Genomic DNA, 15,549 nt, shown 5'->3' with positions numbered 1-15,549 from the left:
CTCACTACCCTGAACTGAGTTTAAGCAACTCTTTGTTCAGTATCTTTTTGGTGGCTGTTTTTTCACAGATTGAATTCCATGTGAGCACATTCATAGCTGTCCAGTAGATCACACTATGGCCATGAGCATTTTATTAAACGTCGACAAAGACTGACACTTCCTTTCTAATAAATAAAGAGATATTGAAGTTCTCACTCATTTAAGTCTGAATGCCTGACACTGCTGGCATATAAAGAGTAATGCACATAATATATTTTATGTTGGAAATAAGAATTTAAAATCTTGATAGTAAGAAGTCTTGGACAAAAGCAGAAGTGTGCAATAACAGTCTTTTAAAAGTGCACGAACAGTCTCCTCAATTTACTGTTCAGTCAGTGGCATTTTTGTTGATATTTCTGTTTGTGTTTAGTCAAATCCAAGTCAACAATGCCTCTGTTTTAATAAGGACAGTAATTCTGACAGACTCTACTGGATTCTGTTTAATCATTTTGGCAATGTCATGATTGAAATAAGAGTTGCACAGATAAGACTTGAGGCCTGCAGAGGGCCAGTGTGATTGTGCTTTGCTATAACAATGGTCATGACATGGCATTGCAAGCACTGCCAAACTTGTATGTAGAACATCACCTGCTCACTTTCCAAAGCAATCTCCTTTAGACATATACTTTAGTTAATGGGAATAGCCCAATAGCAAGGCAAGATAAATATTTTTCTGTGGATTAGGTGGCTTTTCTTATAAAAAAATAAAAACTTTCAAGTGCCAAACTTCTTTATCTACACATCAGTTTTGATTTTCAGATGATTCAGTTTTTCTGGTGTCTGTGGATGCTCTTGTTTCATCTCCTGGACTTTGTCATGTGACAGTAATGTGAAGTGCTGTAGGACTGAGTGCTGCTTGATGGGTCATTTTGTAATTACTTATCATTAGCCTTTATTATTTTATTAATTTCCTATTTCATCAAATTGCAGTAACAGGAGAACAAAACCTGACTTAAATTTAGATGGGTGTGCTTAGACTTACAAATGAGTGCCCAATTTTTTAACTCATGGCCCACCTGGCTCCTGTTTCTAAAGTTAGTTGTGTGACACAAGAACATTGTGGTTGTATTTCAAAAGCCTTTTCTCTCACAAAATAGGATTCCTGATACTGTAGCCACTAGCCCTACTTGTCCTACAGCCTTGGATTCCAGTAGGCTTGTGATTGGATCACAAACAAAATGCATTCTGTTGGAATGTTTTATATAAAAAATGCCCAGAATACAAGGCCCAGGCCTGGTTCTGTTTAAACTAACAATAACTGTTCATATCTATCTATTTTGTTAACTGTTTAAAAGCTAGTAAGCATGCTTAGATGGACAAATGTTTTCAATATTTCTTTAAAATATCTGAAAATCAGGAAAGTTTTTCTAGAACAATAAATTTGCATTTTAAATAGTAAGAAACCTCATTAGGAGGTTTTTGCACATACTTGTTCAAAGACATACTTGGATGACTGAAATGTTCCAGATAGACCTTTGGAACTCCCTGTCTCCAAGATCACTGAACTGGACTGCTGCACAGAGCTGCTTTCTGTGCAATAACAGCTCTTACCAAAACCTGTGAAATCTATGCTCTTACTTGGGATCTACTTTACATTCCTTACTACAGGTGAACGAGACAATACATATTTATCATTGTTCTTTTTCAATGCCTTAAGTCTATAAGTATTTAGAAAATGCTTTCCCTAGTTTAGCAATCTTGGAAGCCACTATTGTGGCACTAGAGAGATAATGTTGATAGGAAAAACCAGAATTTCTTTTCAGACCTGCACTTTTCTGAGTGTAGTTTAGAGCAGCTCTAGTGGAGGTAGTGCATTATAAAGTTGATGGTGTTGTTTAAGTATCTTGTGTGATGCTGTTTCAGTGTGAGCAGGCACAAGGGCAAACTCTTAATACTTTATGTTGACTCCCAGCTTTAGTCCACACAAAACTCCTTCGCAGAAAATGATGTTATAGATCTTACTGGCTTTACTGATGTGTTCCAGAATCTTCTTGTCTTTGTATATGTCCTCAGTCTGGAAAGTATAATTGCTTTCAGGTGAATGTGTAACATTGTTTTTTCTTGGTTATAGCAAGCAGATGAGACTCTGGATTTTGAAGAACAGATCCTGGAAGCAGCTAAATCCATTGCAGCTGCTACCAGTGCCCTTGTGAAGTCAGCTTCAGCAGCCCAGAGGGAACTGGTGGCTCAGGGAAAGGTGGGTAAACAGGACATGTAGCAACAGTAGTGGGGGAAAGCATCAGAAATGAATATAGTCTCCAAAAGGTTCTGTTAAAAACAGTAGGAAAGGAGCTTTGGAATGACTAATGAAAATGTAAATTGTTCACTGCTCAGCACAATACATGGCCCAGACCTGTTTAAAAATCCCACAGTTAGATTTATTTAAACCTCCCAAATGCAATCAAGTGCTTGGCTCTTCAAGTTATTCAGTTGTGGGGAGTTTTGCTGTGGGAGTTTTTCACTTCATGAAGATCTGTGATTCAAGCTGGCAATGTATAGTCCCACATAATAGTCTGGGGATACAAACCCAAATGTCACCATGTCCAATACTGCTCTGGACCAGAACAGCAGGTCTCAGTAACTGTGCCCTCAGTGTCTTGCCCTCAATGGGAACACAGGCCTACATGTCAGCTCAGGACATTTGGGTGGCTGTGCTTGTAGTTATTGTTGCAATCAATGGAAGGAGTCTTTACAACACATGGCTTCCTTTTGGTGTGATCAGAACTGAGATTTTGTAAATCACTTCACATCCATCACTATTTTTCACAGTTGGTATACTCTCAAAGATCTAAACATCAACCAGGTGTGTTGCCTGTGAGAACAATTTATTATAGGACCATTGTTGTTGTATAGCTGTGGTTTCCATTTTCACCTGATTGTTAACTCAGAGCAGGCTCTACCATGGATCCCACAATCAGGCTATGCTGTCTGCTTCAGCCTGGGTTCTGGAAAGCTTGTGCTTTTGTTTCTAACAGAATCAACAAGCACTTCATCTATGGTCTGCTTAAAAATATCTGTTCAGGGATGATGAGGCAAGAAAAACTTAAAACCTAAATACTTCATGGACCTAGTGGGGTTTTTTTTGGTTTTTTTTTTTTTTTTTTTAATTACATAAGTGTCACCACAGCTATGAGAACATATCTTCTGTTTATGTTGATGCTGCACTTAATGATTTGATTTAATTCCCTGGAATTCTCATTATGCTCAAATGCCTGTTTCCATTTCTTTTAAAACACAAGTTTCTGGACCATGTTTACATTTCACATTTTTCAGCTTCTCTCCAAAAACCACCCAGACCCATGCAGCTGGGGATGTGGGTCTGGCAACCAACTACAGAGTTTGGCTTCATTGCTTTCATCCAATATGGGAAGAAAACTGTCTCCAAATTGTTGCTGGTACTGCTGATGCCATGAACACTTCAGTGGAAAAGCCATGCAGAAAAGTGGGCTGCTCTCCTCAAATGCCATTATTAGGCATGAAGGCACTTTGGGGGCTTCCCTGTGAAGCTTTCTGATCTGTACCTTCCCACAGTGCTCAAATCAGAAGAGATGAAAGAATAATGTAAATTCAAATGTGTTATGGAGAGAGAAGTAAGTTATTTTAAAGCCTGAGACTTAAGGAACTGCTGCTTCAGCTGTTGCTTCAGCTGTGGTTTCAACCACCAGTAGTCAGCTAAGTACTGGTTATTCTGGTAATTACTTCTGTGTGTTCCAAGAATGGGTCAGCTGAAGCAGTATAGTAAGCTTCCTGAGCAGGCAAATGTGTGCTGGAAGCACAGTTACTCTGACAACTGACTTCCACTTGAATTTTCTGCTCTTGAATGTGCTGGGCAGAGTCACAGGTACAGGTGTTTCCTTTTTTCATGGATTACTGCTTGTCTGAGACAGAGCAATTGTGTTTTCTGTTTTCTTGTAAGCCATCTCTGAACTGTTTTTTCAGGTTGGAGCAATCCCTGCAAATGCAGCTGATGATGGACAGTGGTCTCAGGGACTTATTTCTGCTGTGAGTAACTACTTCTCTTGAGAAAACTGGCACATTTTCTGAAGAAATAATATCCTGTGAGAATACACAGTGCCTTTTTTTTTTTTAACTGCCTTCTAGGCCCGAATGGTGGCAGCTGCAACCAGCAATCTCTGTGAAGCAGCAAATGCCTCAGTCCAAGGCCATGCCAGTGAAGAGAAACTCATCTCATCTGCCAAACAAGTTGCAGCTTCTACAGCACAGTTGCTTGTGGCTTGCAAAGTGAAGGCTGATCATGACTCTGAAGCCATGAGGAGGCTACAGGTACTTGTGTTTGTTAATTACTGAAACCCCATGGTAGTGCTGTGTAAAGGCTGTTTCAGCACTCCAGGATTATGCATGTGTTCAACAAAGGATTTCTCTGAGTGCTTGCCTGGATTGTGGTCAGACTTCCTTTGTTTCTAGGAGTCAAGAGACAGCAGTTGTAGATACAGCATTTCTAAAATGGACAATCATTGTTAGAAAAAAATAAGAAGAGAATCTAATGCAACATCTCAATGGAAGTCTGAGTGAGCTTCTTTACATAAAACTGGTTCCCTTTTATGTTCCACATCTATTTAATATTGAGCTTCTCTGAACTGCTGCTGAATTAACATTGTGTTTTGATGGGTAAAATCTAAAGTCTCTAGAAGTTTTAATTTTTAAAATGACTACAGCCTTCTCTGACATCATGCCCTGCAGGCTCAGCCAGGAACATACAACTATTTCAGCTGCTTTTTTTTATATCACCTTTGGTGAACAGTGAAAATTCCCCTTTCTCTTGTACTTGCACATCTGCTACTAATGGACACTCAGAGCAACAGTTCATGCATTGCTAGGAAGAATCCAATTCAACAGAAATACAAATGACTGAGTATCTGTCTGAGCATGAGGAACTGATGTCATCATTTTTTTCAAACTAGAAAAATGGTTAAAGTATTTAGAAGGAAAAAAAAATATGAATGTGTGGAAAATCTATTTCTGCAGAAAACACTGCTATGTCATAGGGCAGGTATAGGGCTGAGATGGTTTTAGTGCTTGATAGTGAATCCATGTAGATTGACATTGCCAAAGGGGTGTGGGGCAGGTGGCAGTAACTGGAATACAGCAATTTGCTCTGTAATATCTAGGTGCCAAGATGGGTCCATAGGAATTTTAAATGCAGAACTAACAATGGAAATTGGAAAAAATCAACTACTAGAGGCTTTTCTCAGCTCTGACAGGAAATTTGGGCTTCTCGGTCATTGTGGGCAAATCTTACTAAACAGACATCAAATATGAGAAACTGGAAGGGAATGTGAAAAGGAAACAAGCCCGAGCATGGACTGAAATTGAACTTTGCCATTTTACCAAGTTTCATTTTAGTCCCAGAATGAATAATGAAAGGAAGAGCAGTTTGCACTTGGAAATCATGTCCTTTATCATAGCAAAAACAATGAGTTGATGTCTACTAAATATTTTTACTGGTGGACATGCCAAAACTACTACTACTGAGGCTTTTCAGCTGGCTTTGCCCCCAGCAGAAATGTTTTACATAGCTTTAATCAATAGGCTGGATTCAGGACTTTGAGTGTCTTGGTTTTTTCCTTCATACCCCAATTTGAACTGCATTTCCCATGAATGTAAATTTGGACTGCACTGTTACAGAATCTTCCAAAACTTAATTAAGCAATTGGAAATGTTTCCATTCTTTCTGGATGAGCTCCAGACTTAGAGCAAATTTCAAATAATTTATCTTTGGGACATCTCAGTGAGGAAGACTTGAAAGTGAGATGCAGCTGAAAAAATGGAGTAGGACTGGGGAAAGGCAGGGGGACAGGCTCAGACCTGGTCCTTCCTAGGAAGGATGGAAGGTTGGAAGCTGTGGCTTCCCTTCCCAGTGCCAGTGTGTCTCTACCATGTGGGAGCAGGCTGTTTTGGGCTGCTGGCAGTATCCAGCTCAGACAACAAAAGATGTATTACACATGTTTGACTGTTTCTCTTTAGAAATCCGAGAATTTTTAGGAAATAAAAGTTGAAATGTGAGATAACTCTGGCTGTGTAAGTTGCTAACTTACCCTGAATAAAGTCCATTAATTTAAAAACTTAATTGTTTTATAATATATTTATGCACTAGCTTTTGGTTTCTGTTCTTCTCCCAAAAAAAAGTCTGATCAGCATAATATAACCTGTAATTTCATCCACTGCTTTATTTCCAATTGTAAGGAAAAAAAAATCATCTCATTTGTGACTTCTCCAACTTTCAGCTTCTTCAAGAAAGGAATTTTGTTCCCTCTGTACCACTGATTTTCAAAGATTAATTTGCTTTCCCTGGGGGGAAAAAAACCCCATACCTTTCCTGTGCAGTCAAGCAAAGATGTTTGTGTTTTGATGTTCAGACAAATCCATGTCAGTTATGTGTTTTCCTTATTACTAAATTTCTTCTCTTTCTCAAAGGCTGCAGGAAATGCTGTCAAGCGTGCATCAGACAATCTTGTCAGGGCAGCCCAAAAAGCAGCATTTGGAAAAGCAGAGGATGACGACGTTGTGGTCAAAACCAAGTTTGTGGGTGGCATTGCTCAGGTTGGTACAATCACTCCAGAAATAAAGCAGGGAAAAAAACAGCACAGAAATGAGGGGTGTTACAATGTCCACCTGCTGCATTGCAGGCTGGACAAATCTATTGAGAAATTCATGATCAATTACTTGATGCCTCATTATCTTGGAGCCCCTGATACAAGAGCACACTGATGTCCTATGTGGTAGCTGCACCTCTCCACTGAGCATTTGCTGTAGTAGCAAGTTACCATTGTGAAACAGCTTTTAATTTTGTTCTGATTAAATGAATGGATCTTTTCAGAATCCTCTCATGTACTTTAAATGTTCCCAAATCTTAATGAAACAATGAATTTGCATGTATTTAAGATAAGAAATAGAGAATGAGAGATAAAAACCAACAGTTTTGTTACTGTGACCGTAATAATTACTGGGAAATAATAGCAATATTTAAAAGTAAATTTCAAGGCTCTGAGGTACCAACTTTTAGATTCCTTATAATGGATGTGGTACATGATATACTGTACTTGCTACTTAAAAGATACTGGACTTTATTATTTTTGCATGTGTCTACTGCTGTCATTTTTTCTTTGGCATTCTGAGATGCAGGAAAAACTGTGGATACCTGCAGTGAGGAATGTTCAATTTTACTGTCACTCAGACATTATGTTAAGACATGGTGCTTATTCTACACGTTCTAAAACCTCACCCAGCTGAATGTTGGGAGAATGCAGAACTGTAAAATTCATCATGGATGCATGGTAAAACTATGGTGTTAGATTCTTTTTTTTCTTTTTTTCAAGAGGAAATACAATACTTTTCTTGATGGCCTAGTCCTGGTATCTGGAAAAATTTGAGCAATTCCTGATGAAGTCACTGAAATTAGGTGCTTCTCTGGAGAATGCTCACATGGGCCAGCTGTGACTGTGGTGTCATAGGGAAAGAAATATTATTTTACAGACAGTATTCCTTGCTGCTTCTGTTTTCTAGATTATTGCAGCCCAAGAAGAAATGCTGAAGAAGGAGAGAGAGCTGGAAGAGGCAAGGAAAAAACTGGCTCAGATCCGCCAACAGCAATACAAATTTCTACCCACAGAGCTGAGAGAAGATGAGGGTTAACTGTTAACCTGCTGAGATTTTTCTTCCTTTTTATTCTTTTGTTTTCTTTTTTTTTCTCTTTTTTTCTTTTAAAGAAATAAGCTAAAGGGGGACAGCACATTGAGAACTGCTCTGACAGCATACTGATATGCCAAGCACTTAGCTAAATAAACTGCCTGTCATAGCTTTGGATGAGCAGAGGGCAAGAAACACTTGTTCTTTCCCACCTGCTCAGCTGAGGTGCATGATGATCAAATAATGGTCAAGTGTTAGGTTCATCATTCCTGTTCCTCCCTTGATTTATATCTCAGGAGAGAATGTTTCACTTTTTACTAAAGATACTAAGTCAGTATTATTGTCATTTTCCTGATGCTTGAGGTATTTATCATTCCTTGACTTGTTCTAAAACATTGATAATATTAAGTAGGAAAAGAGTCAAGAAGTCTTTCATATGATAAATATCACATTAGCTGGTGGTTGTCCCCCAAGTCCCCTTGTAAAAAGAAGACCAAGATGGAGAAGGATGTATAGCAGAGTGGAGAAACACACATGAGTGTGGGTTTGAAGAAGAAGCCTATCCTCTTTCAGTGTTATATAGCTGGTTCACCCCAAAACTGGAGGAATTGTCTCTGCAGCTGTTTGCACTACTAGTATTATTCCTTACCTGATACCAACAAACTTCTGCTTGTACAGTATTTAGGTTTACATAATGTGGCAATAGCCATTCTTTAAAGAGCTCAAAAAACAAAGAAATGGAAACCTTGTCACTGCCTCAATAATAGCAGGTTCATGAAAGAAAATGCTGTTTCGATTATATACCTCTAATGTGTGACTACTTTTACAGTATTATACACACATACACATGCTCTAACATTGGACTGAATAGTTTGCATTTTGTTTTTTAATTGAAATTATCTGGTTCGTACTGTGGTATTTCTGTTAGAATGTATCTCAGTTAAAAAAGGGAAATGCCCAGTACAACAAAAGACTATCACAACTCTTGTAATTATTTTAATAATTACATTTATAATTATTATGTTTTGAAACCTGTGGGAATTGTAGGAGAAAAGAATAAGTAATTTACAAGTAGATTTACAACTTTTCCTGTAATATATTTTTTAAAAATTTGGATTCTAGAGAGTTTGTTTTCATAGTTGCTATTGATGAAAAAGTATTCACCAAGGAATTGCAGAGAAGGAATAGCAGCAGTCTATCAGCAATCTTTGTGCAGAAAGGTACAGTATGCTCTCAGTATCTCTGTTGTGACCTAAAGAATAGCAATTTGGGTAGAGCAACATATTTTACTATGTCAAAAAGAGAACACAAATCACAGCAACTTTAAGTAGCAAAAGCTAAAATATTTGAGTAACTACAGAAACACCATCTTTTCTAACAGTAGTTTCCAACATGTCTCCAACTCCACTCAAGCCCTCCTAACAATAATGGCAAGTCTGTTTAGGTCAAAGGATGTTGCCCCCCCGGTCCTTCTGAAGGCTGTGCTGTCCTTAGATCCAGCCAGGTACGTTCAGCTGAGCCTGACTCGTGTTCTGTGCATATCCACCTTGTTGTCATTGCTGCAGAAAATACCTGTCTTGTAGACTCCCCAGTAACCCCCTAATGGTAGGTTCATCAGTTTAGGTAGTGCTAACTCCTCATTTAAGTTACCTGCATGAGACAGAATTATCAGGAATTTTGTTACACTAGTACTAAATATATAGCAAAAATCTGCTAAAGAATTAATAAATATTGAAGTGTAAAAAGGTTTTTGTCTTTTCTCTGATACTGACATATTTCAGATTCAGTAGAGTTGCTGGAAAATCCACAGTCATGAGGAAAAAAACCTGGTGTATCCCAAATGGAATCACTGGCATTGACAGATGTGCTGTGATGTGTAAGCTTGTGTGCAAATGCAAACCCTGTCCTATCAGAGATGTGCAATTCTGAGTTCTTTCATTTGCCACTTCAACACAATTTGGGTTTTTGTTCAGCTCACTGTGAACAGTGTCACAGTCTGGAATCCACATCAAGAAAAGAGCTTTCTGTAAATCTTTGGGCAGAAGGCTAAACTGGTATTTACTGCTGTAAGACCTAAATAAAGACTGCTCTAGTGATGGGGATTTTCTGCTGCTGTTGGTAAATTCAACTCCTTTGCAGCTTATGCCTTTTCCTTTTCTTACCTGGATAGCTTCACTTTCTGATCTCTTTCAGAAAGATCTGCAAGACAGATTTGCCACTACTTCCCTTTCAACCTACCTTTAACTGTTATTTGATCTCCTTAAAGCATGAAGAAAGATGATGCTGTCTTTAACACCATGCCACTGTTTTATTGTAGGGATAATACTGATGTAATATACTTCAGTCAGGATGTTGTTTGCCAGTTTGATATAAGCCAAAAAAACCTTGTCAAATGCAGCTATGTATGGAAATTATATAGCTAGAGAACTTTATCAGTATGTAGAAGGTAAGAGCATGTTCAAATTGTGCTCCAGAGAAAAGTGTTTGGGAAGTCCATTCTAGCACAGCTATTTTGAGACTTCTCTGTTTCTGATTTAGTGCCCCCTCTTACATGACAGAAAGTATTTTTTCCTTAGCTGGGTGCTCCATAGAGGAACCACAGTCAGGTGAATAGCTGAGCTGGACAACCGAAGTATTTTTTTACTCAGAATTTTGGGTTTTCATTTGTGAACCATTAAGAGAATAGAAGGTCATCCAAAGTCTTTCAACTTTTTTCTTGCTGTTATAATTTGCAGTATTGCTGAAGTTCACATGTGAACATCTGTGAAGTTTGGAATTTGTCCATCCATTTCTTTGGCATGGGAACTTGCAGCAGGAAGTGACAAGTTGGAGTAAGGGGTAGATGCTAATTAATAAGGAGGACAGATGTTTACTTTGTTCTGTTAACTTGTGAAATGATGAATGAGCTCTGTTGTATCTCACCCTTCTTCATGTGGAATTCACTCTGAGAATTGTATGCAAATTAAAAACAAAATGCCTCAAAGTTCTTTGTGTACAAATAGTGTAATGTCATTTCCCCAACTGTTCAAAAAATTGAGTATTTCATTATTTGTCTAAACTTTTATACTTCAGAAGCCTCAAAAGTTAGAAAAGTTCTGAAACAGAAATTTAATTCCAGGCTTTTTTTGTACGTCCTTTTCCCTTTGATTTTCTGCATGCTCATTACTGAATTGCTAATGAAGGGAGGAGTACATCAATCTACAAACCTCCTCAACCTAAATATGCTGAGATCATGAATGCATTTCTGTTTTTCATCAGTTCTTATCAAACCAGTAAGATATTCAGCCCAGGAGTACAGCATTTATCATCCCTACATATTTTGTAACCTCTTGGGTTTTGCTTTTTTTCCTCCTTTAGGAGTGGGCTTGGTTTAGGGGCAGGTAATTTCACTGAAAGTTTTCTCCTTATGTAATTGCATCATGGTTAACAGAGACAATTATCTGCCCATAATTGTCATGATTTCTGAAACCTGCTTTTCCATATTCATGTTCCTTACATTAAACACATTGTGCTTGGCCATGTTAATGGAAGAACACGTTTCTGTGGCACAGTTAATGATGCCAAATGCAAAAGCTGTTTAGTCACACGAGTCTCAACTCTATTACAAATTGCCCTCATTTACTGAGCTATAAATAAGTGCCATTTAGTCACTTTTTAAAAAAACATTTTAAAAAATGAAAAAGCAGTACAAACCCCTGTTCTTTCTCAAATTAGCACTTGGTTGCAGTGGAAGAACCTTCTTGAAGGTAGTTTTGAAATTTTATGCTGAAGTTTCTAGGGGTTTGAGCTCCCACTTTAATGTCTTGTCTTGCTGCCACACCATTATGTATAGTATTTATCTGGCCATAAAAATAAATAAGTAATATATTTTAGTTTGGTCTTCACCAACAATAAGCGCCTTGAAAGATTTTTTCCCTCTTTTTTTTCTTTCATTTTTTTCGGTTTTTTTCCCCCCTTTCAGGCATTTGTGACTTGCAAAGGGTTATTTTGCTCCTTAAGCAAAATAAGGCTGAAGTTGCCTGTAAGAGGTTAAAATTCCCAGGTGACAGAGAAGAATGTTCCATTTCAAGTTCTGCTGCACAGACAGAACTAGGAGTGCTTACTTTATGATATGTCAGTATCCTTGTATCAGGTATTCTTTGTGACTATTCAATATCCTTCAAGTAAAGTACATGTTAACCACACAAATATATGGAAAAATCAAACACCAGTTATTCAAGGGTGCTGGATACTTGGTATTGTTCAGGTTTTTTGGGGGGAAGGCATGTTTTGCTTTTATATTTTTATGATTTACATTTCATCCAATGTTTTTTCCAACTCTGTGTGTGTAGGTACTCCAGTTCTTACCACTGCTCAGCTGCATTACAAGTACTTTGATGTTGTTACCAGAGGAGGTTGTTTCTGGCATGATTACACTGATGTCCACGTAGGATCTTTTGGGCATTCTGTGTGCTCATCAAGTGGTTCACCAGATGTGGATGTTACATCTCTGATGATGTGATAGCTTTTTCCACTCATTCTTCATGACAGAAACAAGACTGGAAAAGCTCCTTTTTTACTGATGGCTAGCTGAATAATGAATTGAGGAGCTATAGAGGCCCTAGGCATATTTTAGGCTAAAATACTTTCAAATATTTGTAAAAATAGATGCTTTAAACTACTAAAAAAAAAAAAAAAAGAAATTTAGCAGGTTTGTTGCCTGTTTGTATTTTTGGTGTAGCAAAATTTTAATTTGTGTTCAGAACACTCTAGGCACTACTTTAGTGGCTCTAGGAAAATTAATCCTTTTTGCTTGCACAGTATTGCCTAACCACAATGTCTGACATGATTGGATCCCTTTTGACCTTACCTTTCTTTATAAGTCTGCTTGCCTTTGCCTTTCTCTTATGAAAGTTGGATTCTTTCCTCCTGGAACATCTTTCATCAGTATATACACTTCAGTTTTTTACATGTGCAAGTCAGTTGTGTTTCGTGTGGCAGGGAAAATACTACTGTGTGGGGTTTACCCACCTACTGCCTCATTTGGATGATGTAAAGCTTATCTAACAAACATGATTTTATTTCCATCCTGGTTATTTTATTGAAGTGTATATATATATTTTTTTTTTTAATGGCTAACAAGCCCCAAGCAAAGGCTGCTGATTTTGTACCATTCTAAAATGTTAACTGTGAGGGTTTATCCAGGTGAAGGAGGTTTCTTTTGGCATGGTTATATGTCACAAGTTTTGCAATGAAATTAAATATTTTTTAAATAAAAAATTACATGGAGCATTAAGTTTTGAAGGCCAGGACTTATGATGGTGAAAACTCACTCATGGTACTGAATCAAATGTTCATTTAACAGTCAGAGGCATTTTCAAGTTGTGGAAAAGAGGCTGCATTAGGACAGTGAGAAAATGTCACTGGCTGTTTTCTAAATATGTTTCTTGCTCTTAAAGTGCTGAATTTAATAAAACTAATTGGAATTTTCAATGCCAGACAGATCACTATTCAGCACTGCCCAGGCTGTTAGTATAGCCCTTTTGTTATATAATAATTGCTTGTACTGTGCTCCATCTTCTCTGAATGTGGCTCAAAATCAGGTCCTTGTGGCTGTTTGTATTTTGTAAGTGGCAACTGACCAAGTAAAAAGGTTGACAGGGAGGCTTCTTCCAGCATTATAGTTGATGATCTTTGCATTCAAATTGCATTGCATATTCTAAGTTATTGATTAAAATATTAATTTGAATATAAGTCACCAAACTGCTGACCTGATTAAGTCTTGGAAATAATGGTCAGCTCCTGGGGCAGTGGGTATGTTATAAATGTGTTTGCACAGTATTGTACATTTTCCAGTTCACCCATAAGTACATTATGTGTGTTAAGGATGTACTGCCAGAGAGTAGTTCATCAGCCTTGGTTCCAAACCAGAAAAAGTGTTCATGTCTCAGTTCACCAGATGCAGTAGCATATATTTACATTATTAAAAAATAAATCCTTCATATTCTGTCTGCAATACAGTTGCCTCAATTTGGGATTAAGACCATGCTTAAGAGATTTCCAAATGAGAGTGTTTCAGACCTCAGAGAGACAATGCTTGGCCTATGGGCTTTACTGCTCTGCTGCTAGAAGCACCTTCTCCTCATACCCATTCCAAGATCACCAGAGCAGATTTCAGGCATTACTAAAAATTTCTACTCTTAGAAACCATTTCTTACTTGTCCTTTGTAGGGCACTACAAATGGACACTCCTATATGGGCACTCATACAAATGAGTCACTCCTGTTGTACACATGGCAAAATTATTTTGCAGGAAGGGAGATAATTTGTTCAGATCCATAGAGCAGCTTGCCCTGAGTGCAGTAACCAGTCCAGTTTGTGTGATTTACATAGAACTAGACAGACCAGTAGAAGCAAAGAATTAATACTTATATTCCCATCTAGTTCCTATATACATTATTTTGTGCATTCATGTTTCTGCACTCTGTCACTTCCAGAGAAATCAAATGCATTCTTTATTGGTAACTGTATAGCAGAGGGACTTAAACAGTGATTGTGATTAGAGCCAAGAATAACCATCTTTCACTGCCAAGATTTTAGACAAACATCCTTTCTTCCTGAGTTGAATTTAATCTGCAAGAATCTTTGCTCAGTTCCTTGGCTTTGCCTTATGTTGTAACCACTTCTGTTAAGGCACCAGCCTCAGTTTGCTTCCATTTAGGACTTACTGCACTCTTTTTTTTGAAGTTTTCTACAAAAGAAGTGACAGCTTTAATAATTTGGACAAGAGCTATGCAGCTTATTCAAATCAACCTCCTGCTTCCCCAAAGCTTCCTGGAAAATGCAGTGAAAATCCTGAGGCACTGAAGCCTTCAGTGTGACACTTTTAGCCACAGAACCTGTTTTGAAGTTTACTCAGAGATGCCTTTAGTCAGCTGCAGTGATTCTGGTCTGTCTGCAATTACTTACTTTTTGCCTTCAGCTATATAAGCATGAGTATTTTCTCTCCTCTAAATATTCATCTTTTGTTTGCATTTTTTAATGGTAAATGAGTTGAAATGACACTATGTTTCTAAAAGGCTAGCACAGTTTCTCAAGATTCAGTCTGATAATTGTTTAGAGACATAATTTTTCTTAAGACTGAACTTTTGCTTTATGAAGTCAGCAGTGATTTTAGCTAAATGTTTGTGTGTGAGTGTAACTTCAAGAATGTTTCTTTTTGCCTTAGAAAAATGAAAGTGAGTGAGAACTTTAATGACCTGTTGCTGATCTTATATATATTGCTGATCTTTTCTGATCTGGGACTTGTGTTACTGAGATTTCACATGTGAAAACTGTGGGGAAAATGTAAGAGTTCAACAAGATGACCTCAGAAAAAGAGCTTCATCGGTCATTCCACTGTGTTTGGCTTGCATTCCAGTTGCCATACTCTATCATTTAGTGGTGATAATAAGGCTATTTAGGGTAATTCTCAAACTAAACCACTGCTGTGACATGCCTATGGTGCCTCCAGATGCTGTAGCTCAGCAATTCAGGCCACAGAGAAAATTTTCTGGTTTTTTTCTTGACTGTTCAGGAGTCATCTCAGATCTCTTCCAAATCACAGGAGTGGCTTCTTACTACATGACCAGATCCCTCCTATTTTGGTTTGTTCAAGTTTTTTTTATTTAAAAATAGGCTAGATGCAAAAATTTATCTTCAAAGGATATCCTACTTCTCTCCTGGAACTGGAAAAACTGAATATGCTGAGTATTTTGTAGACTAAATGTTTTGTAAAATAAAACAGGCTGCCATTGAATCCATCTCAGAAGAGGTCAAAGCCTATTCAGATTTTCTTCCCTATCTGAATAACACCCATAGATTCATAATGAGTAGATTCATGAT

The 15,549-nt window shown here is 37.7% G+C and overlaps 1 protein-coding gene across 6 annotated transcripts in view; it reads left to right on the top strand.

Moving 5' to 3' along the window:
- The window catches only part of TLN2 (talin 2), a 142,519-nt gene extending 131,850 nt beyond the window's left edge, over nt 1-10,669 (top strand). For all 6 annotated transcript variants that reach the window (XM_059858121.1, XM_059858122.1, XM_059858120.1 and 3 more), the window contains 5 exons: nt 2,111-2,236; nt 3,979-4,041; nt 4,141-4,323; nt 6,475-6,600; nt 7,564-10,669. In XM_059858121.1, coding sequence (XP_059714104.1) covers nt 2,111-2,236; nt 3,979-4,041; nt 4,141-4,323; nt 6,475-6,600; nt 7,564-7,692 — 627 coding nt within the window. In that variant the 3' untranslated portion in view covers nt 7,693-10,669. The remainder of the gene's footprint in view (nt 1-2,110; nt 2,237-3,978; nt 4,042-4,140; nt 4,324-6,474; nt 6,601-7,563) is intronic.
- Nucleotides 10,670-15,549: the final 4,880 nt, after the last annotated feature.

The sequence above is a fragment of the Haemorhous mexicanus genome, chromosome 13 (assembly GCF_027477595.1).
Source record: "Haemorhous mexicanus isolate bHaeMex1 chromosome 13, bHaeMex1.pri, whole genome shotgun sequence".
NCBI lineage: Eukaryota > Metazoa > Chordata > Aves > Passeriformes > Fringillidae > Haemorhous > Haemorhous mexicanus.
Note: the sequence above shows the minus strand (reverse complement) of the source record. Positions and strands in the feature narration are given on the sequence as shown.